At 32.7% G+C, this 14,641-nt stretch overlaps 1 protein-coding gene and 1 long non-coding RNA gene across 2 annotated transcripts; both read right to left on the reverse strand.

Annotated features, from left to right (window-relative positions):
* Positions 1-762: 762 nt before the first annotated feature.
* LOC115969129 lies at positions 763-1,866 on the reverse strand. The gene has a single exon (XM_031088700.1). The coding sequence runs from the start codon at positions 1,543-1,545 to the stop codon at positions 895-897; it is 651 nt and encodes a 216-aa protein (XP_030944560.1). The 5' UTR covers positions 1,546-1,866; the 3' UTR covers positions 763-894.
* Positions 1,867-7,705: 5,839 nt separating this feature from the next.
* Positions 7,706-14,370, reverse strand: LOC115967534. The gene is made up of 6 exons (XR_004086473.1): positions 14,252-14,370; positions 11,506-11,847; positions 11,296-11,388; positions 11,047-11,148; positions 9,382-9,760; positions 7,706-7,954 (listed from the first exon to the last, which is right to left on the reverse strand). It is a non-coding gene; the product is annotated as an uncharacterized LOC115967534 (long non-coding RNA).
* Positions 14,371-14,641: the final 271 nt, after the last annotated feature.

Raw genomic sequence — 14,641 nt, forward strand, 5'->3', positions numbered from 1 at the left:
GGCAAGTTCTGGAGAGATTAATAAAAAGTTAAAGGTTTTGGATGTATATATATATATATAAAATCAACTCAGCTGTAAAATTGGTTAACAACCGGTTTAACAGAAGTCTAAACTCAACAATTATGTACTAAATTTCAAGTTTATCCCATCATTATGTTAATTAATTTAGTTGGTTTTAGGGCTGCAGATAATGAGATAAAGATGCTTTGTAGCTTGCAATTTCATGTGTACTCCGCGTTTGAAATGGAATACCATACAATGGGCAAATTGGCATCAAAGCATACGAATTTATATGCGAAATCAGCACATATACGAATTTAGAAATTAGAATACATTCCTCACATAATGACATATTTTTCTCTGATCCAGAAAATGGCATCACCTTCTTGAAATTCTCTCATCCGCATATCCAATATCCAAATCAAGCAATGCCTGAAATCTAGTTTACCATATGCTTCAAGAAATTGGCATCTCATTTTACAGTGATGATCTAGATTCTAGAATAGACATGTGGGTCTTGACAGACATACATATATTTTCATTTTTATTCTCTTCTCTAAAAAATCCAATTTTCTTTTTATTATTTTCACCGCCCCCCCCACCCCCCCCCCAAAAAAAAAAAAAAATCAAAACCTGACATTACTAGTAACTAACATAATGGTTTGTATGATTATCCAAAAAAAAAAAAAACATAATGGTTTGTTCTTTTTAACACTTGGAAACAAAAATTTCAGAGATTTTAAACAAAACAACTTAAGGGATAAAGTTTCCATTGCATTTACGACATATAGTAATATCAATATGTACACATAGATTCACACACACACAAAGTCACATCACAATGGAAGAAGAAATATACAAGATTTGAATTTCCTCATATATACTCCAGTAATTCTAGAATACAGAGTACTCTTCTTCCCTTTGAATCTTTTGTTGCCTGGCAATGAAAGCCTCCACCTTGCGCTGGAACTCCTCGTTGCTCATTTCATCCTCAGGACATGAACTTTTGGCCAATTTCTGACAAGAATGATCACTCTTCCTGAAATTCTCTGTCTGCATGCGTCGGAGTTCGCGGCGTGATTTCTCACAAACACTCCGACTTATTTTCTCGGATTGAGTCCTCTTGTAATCCTTAACTACACTCTCATCAGATATGATATGCTTATCGACGATCCGGGTCTCAACTTGGTGAACTTTCTGGTTCTTTTCACTATTCTTAGTGATCTCCTCGTAAAGATCCAATCCTGAAGCGTTTTTTGTGGAATCTCGAGCTGAAAACTTCCCGGACTTAGCGAAAAGAGTGATGACTATAACATTTCCAACGACAAAAACGAACCGGGGACTAACCAAGAGAACGGACAAGTTATGGAAGTACCCACTAGAGTTCTTCATAGCATGTGGGAGGTGCAAGGAAAGCCTGGAAATCAAGACAAGAACAATGCATACCTCGATTACCCGGAAAAGGTTTGCAATCTTTTGAAGCTGGCGATGCTTTTGCATCGCGTTCGCCTTAATATTGATGTTGTAGAAATCGAATGAATCCATTTATAGACAAGGATGGAGAATGAGCAAAACTTGAGAGAGTTGTGGATGTTTTTCTTTTTCTTTTCCTGCTTTCTTCTTCTTTAGGACTTTTCACTCGAAAGGAATTTGGATTTTCATCAAAGCTTCATTAGCAACCATTTCTCTAAAGAGAGAAAAGAGAAAAACTGCTACCATCATAGAAGATGATAAGGTGGTTTTAAAGTTTCGGAGCATAGAGACAGAGTTAAAGCAATTGAAAGCCTTAGAGGCAAAAACAGATGGCTAGGCAGAGGAAAACAGAGGGAGGTATTTAGGGTAGGCAGAGGAACAGAGTGAACTATATGCTCTGTTTGCTCAGAAGTGTAAAATCTTTCTCATTTATAGGCATAGAATATATGCCTTCCCACTTGTTCTTTTATTCCAATTGTTAACTTTATTTTATTTTTTCTTTTTTCCTATCAAGATTTATTTACTTTTTCTTTTCTTTTTCTTTGCTGAATGATTTATTTACTTTATTTCAAATGTGGGAAATGCGTAGTACTAAAAAATGTACAATTTGTGGACTCCTTTATTGGATAATGTACTTTGAAATAATATGACTAGAAGATTATTTTTTCGTGCATTCACACTCAAGTGCAGTTCGTGGGTCATAGCATTTTGCCCAGTAAAATGTAAACCATTAGATAAATTCTCTACGATTTTGGGAGAAATAATATTATTCCACGCCTATAACATCATCTTTTAAGAAAGTAAAAACAACTTACTTTTAGCAGCTTCCTTAATACAGAGTCTAGACAATTAGTGGGGAGCCAGAATTTTATATCCTTTTTTTTAGAGTCAAGCTAAATATATAAAAATAATTTTAATTAAAAAAAACCTATCAATCATCTATATATATATATACACATAAAATATGTTTACAACATGATTTAAAAAATATTTTTCTCATATATAACCTAAGTATTTACATCAAATTAGTCTTCACATAGCTTAAAATAATTTGTTTATTCTATCAATTTGTAAGCTGTGAACTATCATTTTTCAATCATATTGATCACAATTAATTTTTTTTTTTTTTTTAACATTTTAGATCAAGATAACAAATATACTTTACATGTCTGAACATATACAAACCAAAAGATATATAATTGTTGATTTTGCGGTTAGGAGTTGAGATTGTTATTTATTTATTTTTTTACAAGAATTTTTTTTTTTTTAAAGACTCCTATATACTCAGATTTGTTTAACCAAATTAATACTTAGGTTTATTATGAAATCTAGGTTAAATACATACAATCATATTACTTAATGCGGAAAAGTAAAGAAGGCAAGAACTATGATGATCCAGGAAAACTAATGAAACCAACATTTTCAAGGTAAAAAACCTGAGAATGATTTAACCTAATCTATTCTCAAGGCAAACAAATTCACTATGACAGAATGGAAGTTTACAATAGATTTTCTTACTAAAATCTAAAGCTACCTCTTGTAGAATTTACTCACACGACCATGTGTAGCTCCGACTTCACGGGCTCTTCTATCCTGAGTTTGCTAAACACAAACACCCATGTTTGTGACTTTGAGATCCCACTCAAAACTTTAAATCTTTTGCTATATATGATCTTGTTGCAGCAACTTCAAATCTATCGGTTCTAATGGTATGAGAATGATTTCTGGTAGTGACTTTGATAGGGGAAGGCACAATACCTTTTAGATCTCAAAAAAGTACCTCCAAAATCATAACAAAATGTGTCTTAGGGTTTCCTTTATATACTAGGAGAATTAGATTTGGAACCTTAATCACTTAATGGGCTTAATGAGCAATTGGACTGAAATTAAAATCTACAGAATTCGCATCTTGATCGGTCAAACCTGGCATGTTTTGAATTCTTGAATTTGCAGTTTCTTTAGTCTTGTATTCTGACTTACAGCACCTTGAGCATTGTCTAATCATATCTATAGACTTAGGAATCCATATCTAGACAAATTTGTATTCACAATTTGCCAATTGTTGTAAACTTTTAGAACTTAACAAAAATAATGATCTACAACTCTTAACCACAAAAACAACAATTTTCTTTTCTACCAAAAAAAAAAAAAAAAAAACCTCAGTGTCCATATCTCTAATTTTCTAATTTTTTTTAACAGATTGTATGTATGTATTTATGTATGTAAAATTTAGAAGACTTCTATTAAAGATATTTAGTTATCTATTTGTTCTTATCAAAAAAAAAAAAGTTATATATTTGTAATAACACATATCTTGAATATGCTTTTATTTAATGAGTTAAATATTGAGCCATTTTGGATAAACTGTTGTAAAAACATGCATTTTAAAATATGTATTGCAAAAATGTGATTTTGTTTAAAATGAGTGTTCGTTAAAAAGTTAGTCGGTGCTGCATATTTGAATTACAATTTTTTGCATCTTTAAAAATGCAAATTCTTTGATAATGCAAGTTTGGGCTACACAAACACCTAAATATATAGACACATTGTGTAAGAAAAATGAATGGAAAAATAATTCATTAATAATTTATATAAACTTATTGTGGGGGCTATGGCCCAAAGTAATGTATTGGGCCTTGGGCCTTATCCGAGGACACTAACAAATCCGAGGAGACGAACATGACTTAGGTGATCTACATTACAAGCCTCATCATTGGGAGACAAAGAAAAGAAAGTCTGAGGAGGAATTTCTCCTCGGACACGGCAAACCCGAAGCAAATGTATATTCAAACTGTTGAAGCGTACTCCCTAAACACGTGAAAGGAAAGAAAACTCAAAAAATCTAAGGAAAAGCTGCCACCACCACCACATTAAATACACCACAGCTGCTTTTCTGGCCGCATTAATGTGGAGAAGACCCCTGAACAGTGCTGCCTTGGCTGCTGCAACTCACAAAGGACTGAAAGGGGTGTCTGATGGGATAGGTGCTCAAGTAGAGGTCCAGGTGATCAACAAGTGTAAGGTCTAGATGATTAGAGATAGCCTATATAATGCAGAAAAGCTCCCATAAAAAAGGGGCAGAGAAAAAGAAGGAGAAAGAGGAGGAGAATACGAGAGCATGTAAAAGAAACCTAATATGGTGATCTATAATCATAAGTGAAATTCTAGCCTCCTCGAACAGAAAGTCTTTTGACCATAATAGTTTTTATTCGTGTCCATCTACTCCTAAATCCCATGCAAACTGTTGCCCAACTCATTTTAACCTAGTTTTTTGACCTATACTCTACAAAATTCATTATATTGGGATCTTTGGACCAAGATTCCATAAAGTCTAGGCTTGGGCACCAAATCTTGTCCCAACACTTATCTTTAGGAAAAAACTATTCATTGATTTAATGAGCTTTATATGGTATAAGAATAATAATAAGAAAAAACTATGCATTGATCATTTAGAGTACAATTAAAAAAAAAAAAAAAAACTAGGGGGGCATTAGTAAAATTTTATAAATAAATAAATAAATTTTTTTTTATTTTTTTTTTATACAAGATAGAATTTCTACTCTAGCCTAATTTAAATGTATATGTGTGTGAAACTCTCTCCTGGAGACCTGAACCCCGGCCCTTACCCCCTATACTCCACAAGCACTTATACTTATAGAGTGACAATCGCACTAAGACTATGCAGTGGTTTTTTTTTTTTTTTATAAAGAGAGAGAGAGAGAGAGAGAGAGAGAGAGAGAGAGGGAGAGGGGACTTTAAAAAGGCAAGGGGAACTTAAATTCCTCATTTATTCTCTCACACAAATGCAGCTTCTCTTCTCAAACCTCCAATATGTCTTAGGACGAAGACAACATATGCTTTTATTCCCTTCGTCCGGATGGACACCTACTATTTCTTGTTTCATTCAGCCAAATTGTATATACTATGTGTGCACATTCCTTTTAACCAATATCTCCAATGAATTTAACAAGTACTTCCAATAGTGTATATATTTTATTCACATTATTTCATAATCTTATGTGTATATTTTTTTCCATTTTCCACACATCTCTTCCTCCTTCTAGGTTTTTGGCTTATTGTTGCCACTGGTTATTCAGTTATTGTTTATGGAGATTTTTTGTTTTTTTTGTTTGATTTTTCTTGTCCTAGGTTTGATTTGCACTAAAAGAAAAAAAAAATTCACCTTTACCCAAAAGACAAAATTTGGCTCCAAACAATGGCTACAACACTATTTAATATCTTTTTATTGAATGTGAATTTTGACAAATCCACTATTAGACTACATTTTCTTCTCATATCCTTCATGCTTGCAAAATTTTCAGAAAATTAAAAACCAATAGCTATGTTATTATCAAATGTTTAAATTTCAGGGTTTTTTTAATATAAGATTATGCATAAAATATAAGTTTATAAATCGAATAATAAATAACATCCAACTGGTACGAAATTTGACACGCATGTTTAAAATATAAATAACATACAATCCAACAGTTAAATTTTCAAAATATATAATCATGTTAATCTTTTTAGCGAGTGTTGTAGCTAAAATTTGTCCTTATCCAAACAGACTCTAATGAAACACAAACTTCTTTACTTATTTTTTCAAATTACTTAAAAAAAAATATAAAAATAAATAAAAAGAATCATTCAACTAAACCAATTTGATGGTTCAAAATTTTTTCTTAAAAAGGTATCCAGTAGAATCTAAAAACTACAAATGAAGATTTTGTAGTAGCCTTTTCATCTCCAAAGTCTTGGCAAACGGCAAACCACGAAGATAACTAGCATCACAATCAAAAGGATTCCAAACCCATTTCTTTCTCACTAAGAAAATGCCACGTAATAGCAACTTTTACTCTCTTTATTGTCTCTTCCTTTCAAACTTTCACCTTTATATTTGGGCATTCAACTCTCTCTTCTCCTTTCCTTTTCACTTTTCTCCACCCCTATAAACTTTTAATTCCAGGAGAATCAACAATAATAGAGGATTATCAAAAAAGAAGAAGAAAAAAAAAGGCAATAATAGAGTATTAAAGTGTGTAATCTTTTGCTTTATGATACTCATAAGTTTTTATTTTTATTTTTTATTTATTTATATATAACCTCAAAAATTGGTTTGCTTGTTGCACTGTCTTCTTTGATTTGAATTGAGACAATGAATGCCATTTTTTTTTTCAAATATAAAAAAGGTGGGAAAAGAAAGTTACACCGTCCTTATCTCTAAATGCAGGTAAACTAGAAGGTGACTTAATCTTAATGGCTGAATGTGTGGGATGTATAAAAAGTTTAGATTGAATACGTTGGATTATGGCAAAGCTTTCACCTGGCATAGGTTCATGCCACCTTATAGTAATAAGTGGACCAAAAAAATTTGCATAATTTGGAAAAGAATGTAGCTTTTGCACTAGCACCGCTCTCTCTCTCTCTCTCTCTCTCTCTCTCAAATTGGACGATTCAGTCAAAAGTAATTTTGCTATAGGACTTTGGAATCCAACTTAGGCAAGTTATGCTTTTCATCAATAATGCTGCATCAAAAAATTCAACAAAATATGATCTTGTTTCTCACCTCTATTAAATTTTTTTTTTTTCTGACTATGAAATTTAATAATGGGCAAATTACCCTTACAAACTTCACTACAAAAAAATAGGGCTATCCCGGTGTTTTGAAAAGCGCTGGGATAGCCCCAAAAAGCGCTGGGATAGGGTCAAAATTCCTATCCCGGCATTTTTTTTCCCAGCGCTTCAAACTGCCGCAGTTTGAATGTCCGAATAGAGTCGCCGAACCTGTCCCAGCGCTTTTCAAATCCTGTTCCGGCATTTTTACTTGTGTCGGGACAGCCTTTACGAAAATGTGAATATAACCTATACCAGCGCTAGAATAGGTACTACCAAAAGCACTAACATAGGTCTTGAATCAATATAATTTAGAAGGACCTATGCCAACGCTTTCAAAAGCGCTGGTATAGGTCCTTTTAAAAAAAAAAAATTTAAATTTTTTTTAACACCTATAATGTACCTAAAAAACATATTTTCCAATAGCAAATACCATACCACATTAAACCAATAAACTAAATATATATATATATATATTTATTTATTTAATTACACCATATCAATAATTACATCCGAAATGTCTAGAATTTTATACACAAAATAATACATTCCAAGTGTCTAGAATGTTATGAACAAAATAATACATTCTAAACAACTATGTACAATGTCCTACACAAAAGAATACATTCTAACTATATAGAATGTCCTGCACAAAAGAATACATTCTAATTGTCTAGAATGTTATAATAAAGTTTCCAACTATGATGTGTACATATGTATCAAAGTTTGAAACTTTATTATAAATATCAAAATATCATAATAACTACTCCAAAATAGGTGCCAAAAGTATTGCCTATTGCGTATCATCAAATGATAAGTGTTGAGCACCGAGAGACTGGATATCCACTGCAGAATCACCATCACCATCCTACGAATTAAGAAACATACAATGGATTAGTGTACTAAACAACAGAGTTAGTAGCTAAATCACACAATATCACTAGTATTACTACCAAGTGCCACATTAGCAATTAAAAGACACTCAAAATGATTGATTTTAGTTAAGCATATCAATTGGGTATTATTCTCAATAAATTTCTCAAAAAGAGATTAGTAAGCAATTTATGCAAAAAATTCAATAAGTGATTACTTACAAATAACCTTAAAACAACCATCAATACAAAGAAAATGAAAATGTTTTCCAAGCTCCCAGTCACAAAACCACAATACAGTTAATAAGTAAAGTAAGTTAAAATGAGGATTTAATAAACAACATAAAAAAATACTTATGGGGTGACATTAAATTCAAGGTAACTTCTAAAAACCCATAAATTTACCTTATTGTATTAATAAGCCTGAGTCTAAACTCTAAACAAGCTTAATTTTATTTTTGGAATGAATGAGTTTACCTCACTTTGCTGCTTGCAATAATTCAAGGACAAATAATTTTATTTTTCCTCTATTTGAGGTGGTTGTAATAATCAAGCGCTGTAAGACCGCCTGAATGATCAGTTGATTACTTTGCTGTTAAATCTTTTTTTTTTTTTTTAAAAATTTTATACTTATAAACATGGGGTAATTACAAGAGAGTTTTGTTTTGGGACGATTTAAAGTGTCAGTTAAAAGACTTAAACTCAGGACATTAGATCATATGAACCTAAAAATTACTAAATTAACTCAATGCGTAACTTAGCTATTCCTACCTGCTACACATATATATTTTCTCTTTAAAAGTTCTTGTCAAATTCTGGGCCACTACTTGAGCATATTGTCCTCTCTCTAATCACTCATTTACTTACAACCTTGGTATATTCCTACACCTCATTACAGTACTTGATTCTCATCTTCAATCACACTACTAATCAGTCTAGAAAAGTCATAACACACCAAGCAAAATGCAACCTGACTTGACATGACACCCTCCTACTAATAAATAAATAAATACTAATACAATCTAAATTAGACAGTAAAAGAAGTAATTATAAATGATAAACAAAAATAATCTTTATTACTATTATTTTTTGGTAAAATAACTAAAAAGAATCTTTATTTGGATAGAGCAGGTGACTAACAATATTTAGCAAACAGAAAAAGTTCTCCAAAGACATAGCCACCCAATTAACCCATTTTACAACAAAATTCATTAGATCAAAACTCACCAATCACCTACACACACAGACACACAAAAAAGCATCATATACTATCCAATAACCCATTAACTTCATAAATTACTCATAAACCATTCCAAACAAAATTTCATCTGATTATTTTGCATCACAGAAACTTCTTAACAACTCACCAATCACCATACAAACATGAACAAAAATGCACATACTTTGTATTCAAACTTCTTACCGTAGACAGACTGGGAAACGATGGGTACAGTGACGTCAACATCCTCTGCATTAACCTAATTTTAGCATCATAATGCGCACATTTCTCCTTCATTTCAGCATCATAACACGCGCATTTCTCCTTCATTTCTTCTACTTTAGTAGACAACTCGATAACCTTTTGTTCAGTTGTAGTAGATGTTAGAGGTGGCGTACTATCATCCATTGACCTCGCACGATTTTCTAGAGGGGGTTGGACCAAAGCCTACCCCTTTAACACAACCACTTCTCTCTGCACCGAGGACCTGTGCAAATGCATCGTCGGGCTGCCAAAGTATGCCTGCCTCAATGTCATTTCCCCGCAACTGTGACCCCTCTGTCATAAGATGTTTCATCTTTGCCTAGTAATCACAAATAAACAAAACAACATATTAGCAACGAGGGCAATAATACACATGCCAACATGAGTAATATGCTTTTATATATATATAAGTTGGGTTGGAGTTATTATAAAAGAAAAAAAAAAGTTGTGTTAGAGTTATACCATGTGTACTTAGAACCCAAATCATATATATTGTGTCCTTAAGAGTTTCCATCAAATATCTAAGCATATCAGAAATTAAACCAACATGTGAAGAACTACAATGTTTTGAACCTAGAAGTTTCCTAGTTCATATACAAACACATTTAAGAAACAGTTGTATAAACCCATAGACTTCATAGATTCATTTTGTTATTGTTCATAAGTTTTGTAATTCTTTTAGGTTACAAAAGTGCTCATCATTGTGAGCGTGCGTAACCGTTTTACAAGCATAGCTTGAGATACCTGAACTCCACCCCAATTTGCTTGTAAATTAGGCTTGCATGGGGAGGATTATAAATAGGTAAGGTTCAAATAACACAATATTTGCCAAGACAAAATTCACAATAACATTGAAGATGGACCAGAGTTGTCTAGTTTGATTCCTTAAATAGATTAGTATGAAAATCTGTTCAAATTGCCACAACATTTTATTTCAGATATCACAAGATATTATATACCCAAACAATATGTCATGTGCCCTTGATACCTAAACAATATGTCAACCTCAAAGTCCCTTTCACCATAATATCTAGAAATAATGAAGTGTCAAGGCATCATATTATAAGTTGCAACAAAGTTAAACATGTGACTCTAGGCTTATGAAGCTTGGTAAGGCACTTCCCAAATCCAACAACATTAAATTATTGCCTCTAGTCTTTAAGATTGCTTACTGTAATCATTAAACTTTAAGTCAAAATTGCAGGACAAACTACATTTCCAATCCTAAAGAAATAATATAACCGCAGCATCAAACTATTCAAACATTGGGTACTAAGTTAAGAAATATTCACCATGAAAACGAAAACTTGCAATCTTAATCATAAAAATGATCTGTTAGGTAAAGTATTCAAACCTATAACTCTCTTTGCAATCTTAATCATAAAAGAGTAAAGGATCTTTTAATAAATAAAAATAATAATGTTATAAACAAAAGTTTCCTAACATTGTACGACCCTAATCTAATCTAATCTAATCTATAGATGCCAACAATCTAATCTAATCTAATCTATTGAAGTCCCTACCATGTGACATTAATCAAAGAACTTCTTTCCAACTTAAAACACATTACATTCAAATTACTAATATAATTTGTTACAAACTTACAATGTTCGCTTCCGCAGTGGCATTCACAGCAACACCATCATGGTGAGAATACGCCACTGCGTACATCTCACTTCTCTCTAGTTGCTTGCCTTTCTTTTTTGCCTACAACATGGTTAGTACATTCGGCATATTAAAGCGAGGGTGTCAATTCGATGGCATCGAATCACATTTATTCCTACTTTAGAACGCAAAATAATATAAGCTTTGTAATTGTAAGCATGCTATTAATATATATAATATTGTTCTTACAATGATATCCGTCGTCTGGGCCATGCTTCTGGATCCGAGCGTTTGCAGCTTTGTCTACTTGCCACGCCGCGCTTTGTTATCTTCTGACAGCTCCTACAAACATTTCAAGAAAGTCACTACCAATTACAATAACAAGTTAATATATGACCAAAAATCTTGAGCATGGAACCTATAAAAGTAAAACATTTATACTATTGTAACTATCACTACCTTAAAATCTTTAGAGAACCAATACTCCACCAAGCCATGAAATTGAGTGTCATCAACCTCCGGCAGTGATAGTTGAAGTAAATATTCCTTAGTTGTGTTCAGGTTGCAATGCTTTTCCTTCAACTCTGATTTGTGGCCCCTCCACAACTTCCCAATCCGTGAGAGTGACCATTTCCTTTGCTTGGCAAGTGGGATGCGGGCTGTGGGATGAGAGTGACCATTTTTTTAACATTAAATATATTTGTCTATTTGAACCTCAAGTTCTTGTTTGCGTACTTCCTCCTTTCTGGCTTTTGATCTAGCACTTCTTTGCACCTCAAAGATCATAGCAACTCCTGCAACCTATATAGGCAGAAATTAGATCATGAAGCAACAACAAAGCCTTAGTCCCAAAATAACTTGTGTCATTTTTGATAAGCAAAAAAATTATTTCCGATAAGTGAATAATATATCTCTAGATATATAATTGGCTTTTTGTGAGATGAGCATTCAATTTGTATATGCTAAATATGTGTATGTATGTATCAGACAATTGACATTCATGTCCCCTATACGTACAAATTACAAAGGCCTTCTATATATTAAATACAATGCATGCAAAAGTGGTGTTTTTTTTCCCCTGTGGTCAGATAGATACCACCTTGGATGGGTAGAAAACAAATGCTTTACAATTAAGAATCATGAAATTGTAGGCAGAAACCAACTTTTACATTTGCATCACTAGTTTGTGCAGTGCAGGGTAGTAGTAAATGAATATGCTGCTCTTTGATCTGTGATATCATTTTATTCTATTGAAAATGCTAAGTTGCATTTCTGTTAAGGTATCATAGTTTATTCTTTAAAAAAAAAAAAAACTATGTCAGCATGGTTTGTATGAATGACATTTGGAAGGATGATGATGAAAATAAAGGCACCTTAAACACCTAAGGCAAGGTACCTTCAGTGAGGCACTCAATTTTAGAGCCTACACGAGCAACATGGCCGCCTTCAAGTTAGAAGTTTTATGCACACAAGATCGACTTACTAAACTCAAAGTTCATACCTTCATTAAATGTTTAAATCCAAATATTTTTTGTGAGAACAACCATCCAATGAATCAGGAACAAATTATTTTTTGAAAGTATAATAAATGCAAGGAATAATTTGAATAATAATGAAAATTTTGGCAAATTTTTTAGAATTTATTTGGTAAAATAATCAATACAAGAACTAATCATGAGAGCTATATCACAAATGCTTTCATCTCCTACGCCAGAGAAATCTACCAAGGGAGGAGCTTGCATGAAGTTACAGCTCCTTCCAACTTTGGGAAAGGTATTGTTACCCATCCTTTGGCAAAATAACAGGCGCTAAATCAGTGAGTTGCCTTGACATTTTCAGAGCTAATGTGATCACAAAAGTATCTACAGATGGTATCAAGCCAAAAAAAGGTAACTAGCTTTGATCCAAAAATGCAAGAAATATACTTCAAATTAAGTAGAATTCAAGCAAAACTTATTTATAAAATGCCAGGAACATGTGACTAAATCCATCCAAAACCTTGACTGAGAGGAAGGCATGAACTTTTATGCACATTCGATAACATTCGAATTGATGAATTCAATATTTTCCTCATTCACTAAGTTAAGTGGAAAACATTTTACAAAGGCTACTACTACAGAAAGCAGATGAATATCCATCTCTTGAAAGAACTTGGAAACATAAGTAATAAAAAAGAAAGTGCCTGAGCTTTGAATGTAACTTTTCAAAAATATCAATGCATCAATATTAAATACTTTTAGCAGGTTAGTGAAAGCATGTTGCTTAATGGAATCCTTGTACAGCTCAAGAGCAAGGAGGCTAGCAGCTTGTGTGATAGTGTGACCCAAGCATGACTTTGAATCACTGCACACATTATCATAACTATAGACCGAAGTTATTATGATTAAGTTGAGAGAGAGAGAGGTACTGGCAATATTTTCCAATAGATTCCAGTCCCAAAGTTCTGATAAGTTGGCACCCATTAATTTTGAGACGTGTAAGCTCCTTGCAACCAATTGCAATTGCTTCCAAACCCTTGTCACTCAGGAAATAGCAATCATTGCCAATAGGACCTAGACCCCTCAAATGTGTACATCAAAGAAAATAAGGAAAGAGATTCTAAGTGGGAGTAAAGGAATAGACAGCACAACGAGGCCAATTAGAACTGATGATACAACAAAGACTCGCTCAACTTCATCAATAATTCCAACTACTATAAAAGATAAATGTGTCCAAGAATAATAGAAAACACACATCAAAGTCTTACGATAACTCAGATGAAGGGCCCCACCAAAAAAAAAAAAAAAACTACAAACAACAATTGGTAGAACTGAGTTCCATCATAAGCTTATAAAGTAACTTTTACCATGATAGTATCACATGTATCTAGAAATTCATGGTCAACTAACTTAAGGAGATGACAAGCCCCTGTTGGTATCATCATTGCTGGTATAGCAGTGACTAACTTCCCAACTATTAGTTAGAGTTCACTTAAATCTTTCATAGCACCAAAAGGTGCATAAAAAAAAATAAATTATTGAAATTAAAAAAGAAATCACTCATTGGCATAGCTGCCAACAGGATACTTTTTCCAATGTACTTAGCTAGTCGGAAAATTTATTTAAAGATAAAAAAATAACCAAATATTTCTTACCACTTCACTAATATTCTCAAGGAGTCAAAATGAAATACTGAAAGTTACTGATTCACAATATAGAAACCATACCTGCTCATGTGCATATTTGAAATCCTCCAACCAATTCTTTGATGATGAAACCACCACAACAAATAAAATGCAACTAAAAAAACAAATCATATGAAATTCGCAGGTTTAGCTATGAACGATTTAGGTATAAAAAAACAGAGAATCTCTCTCTAATAAGAGAATAAAAACTCACCTTGCGTTAAATACCCTGCCTTTGGTTTTTCAAAAACGGCAACAACTGAAAGGATCTAAACATCGATGATAGCAGAAGACACAAAAAAAACCTGTGATGAAAAATAAAACTAAAACTGAATAAAACTTTCCTAAGAAACAAACAAAGGCCTACACAGAACAAAACCCACAATTAAAAAACACAGAACAAAACCCACAATTAAAAAATCAAAGGTTTAG

This window comes from Quercus lobata, chromosome 11 (assembly GCF_001633185.2).
Source record: "Quercus lobata isolate SW786 chromosome 11, ValleyOak3.0 Primary Assembly, whole genome shotgun sequence".
Classification (NCBI taxonomy): domain Eukaryota; kingdom Viridiplantae; phylum Streptophyta; class Magnoliopsida; order Fagales; family Fagaceae; genus Quercus; species Quercus lobata.

What these genes read in the sequence shown, in the direction of transcription:
- LOC115969129 (XM_031088700.1), bottom strand. Translation starts at nt 1,545, where the DNA reads ATGGATTCATTCGATTTCTACAACATCAATATTAAGGCGAACGCGATG.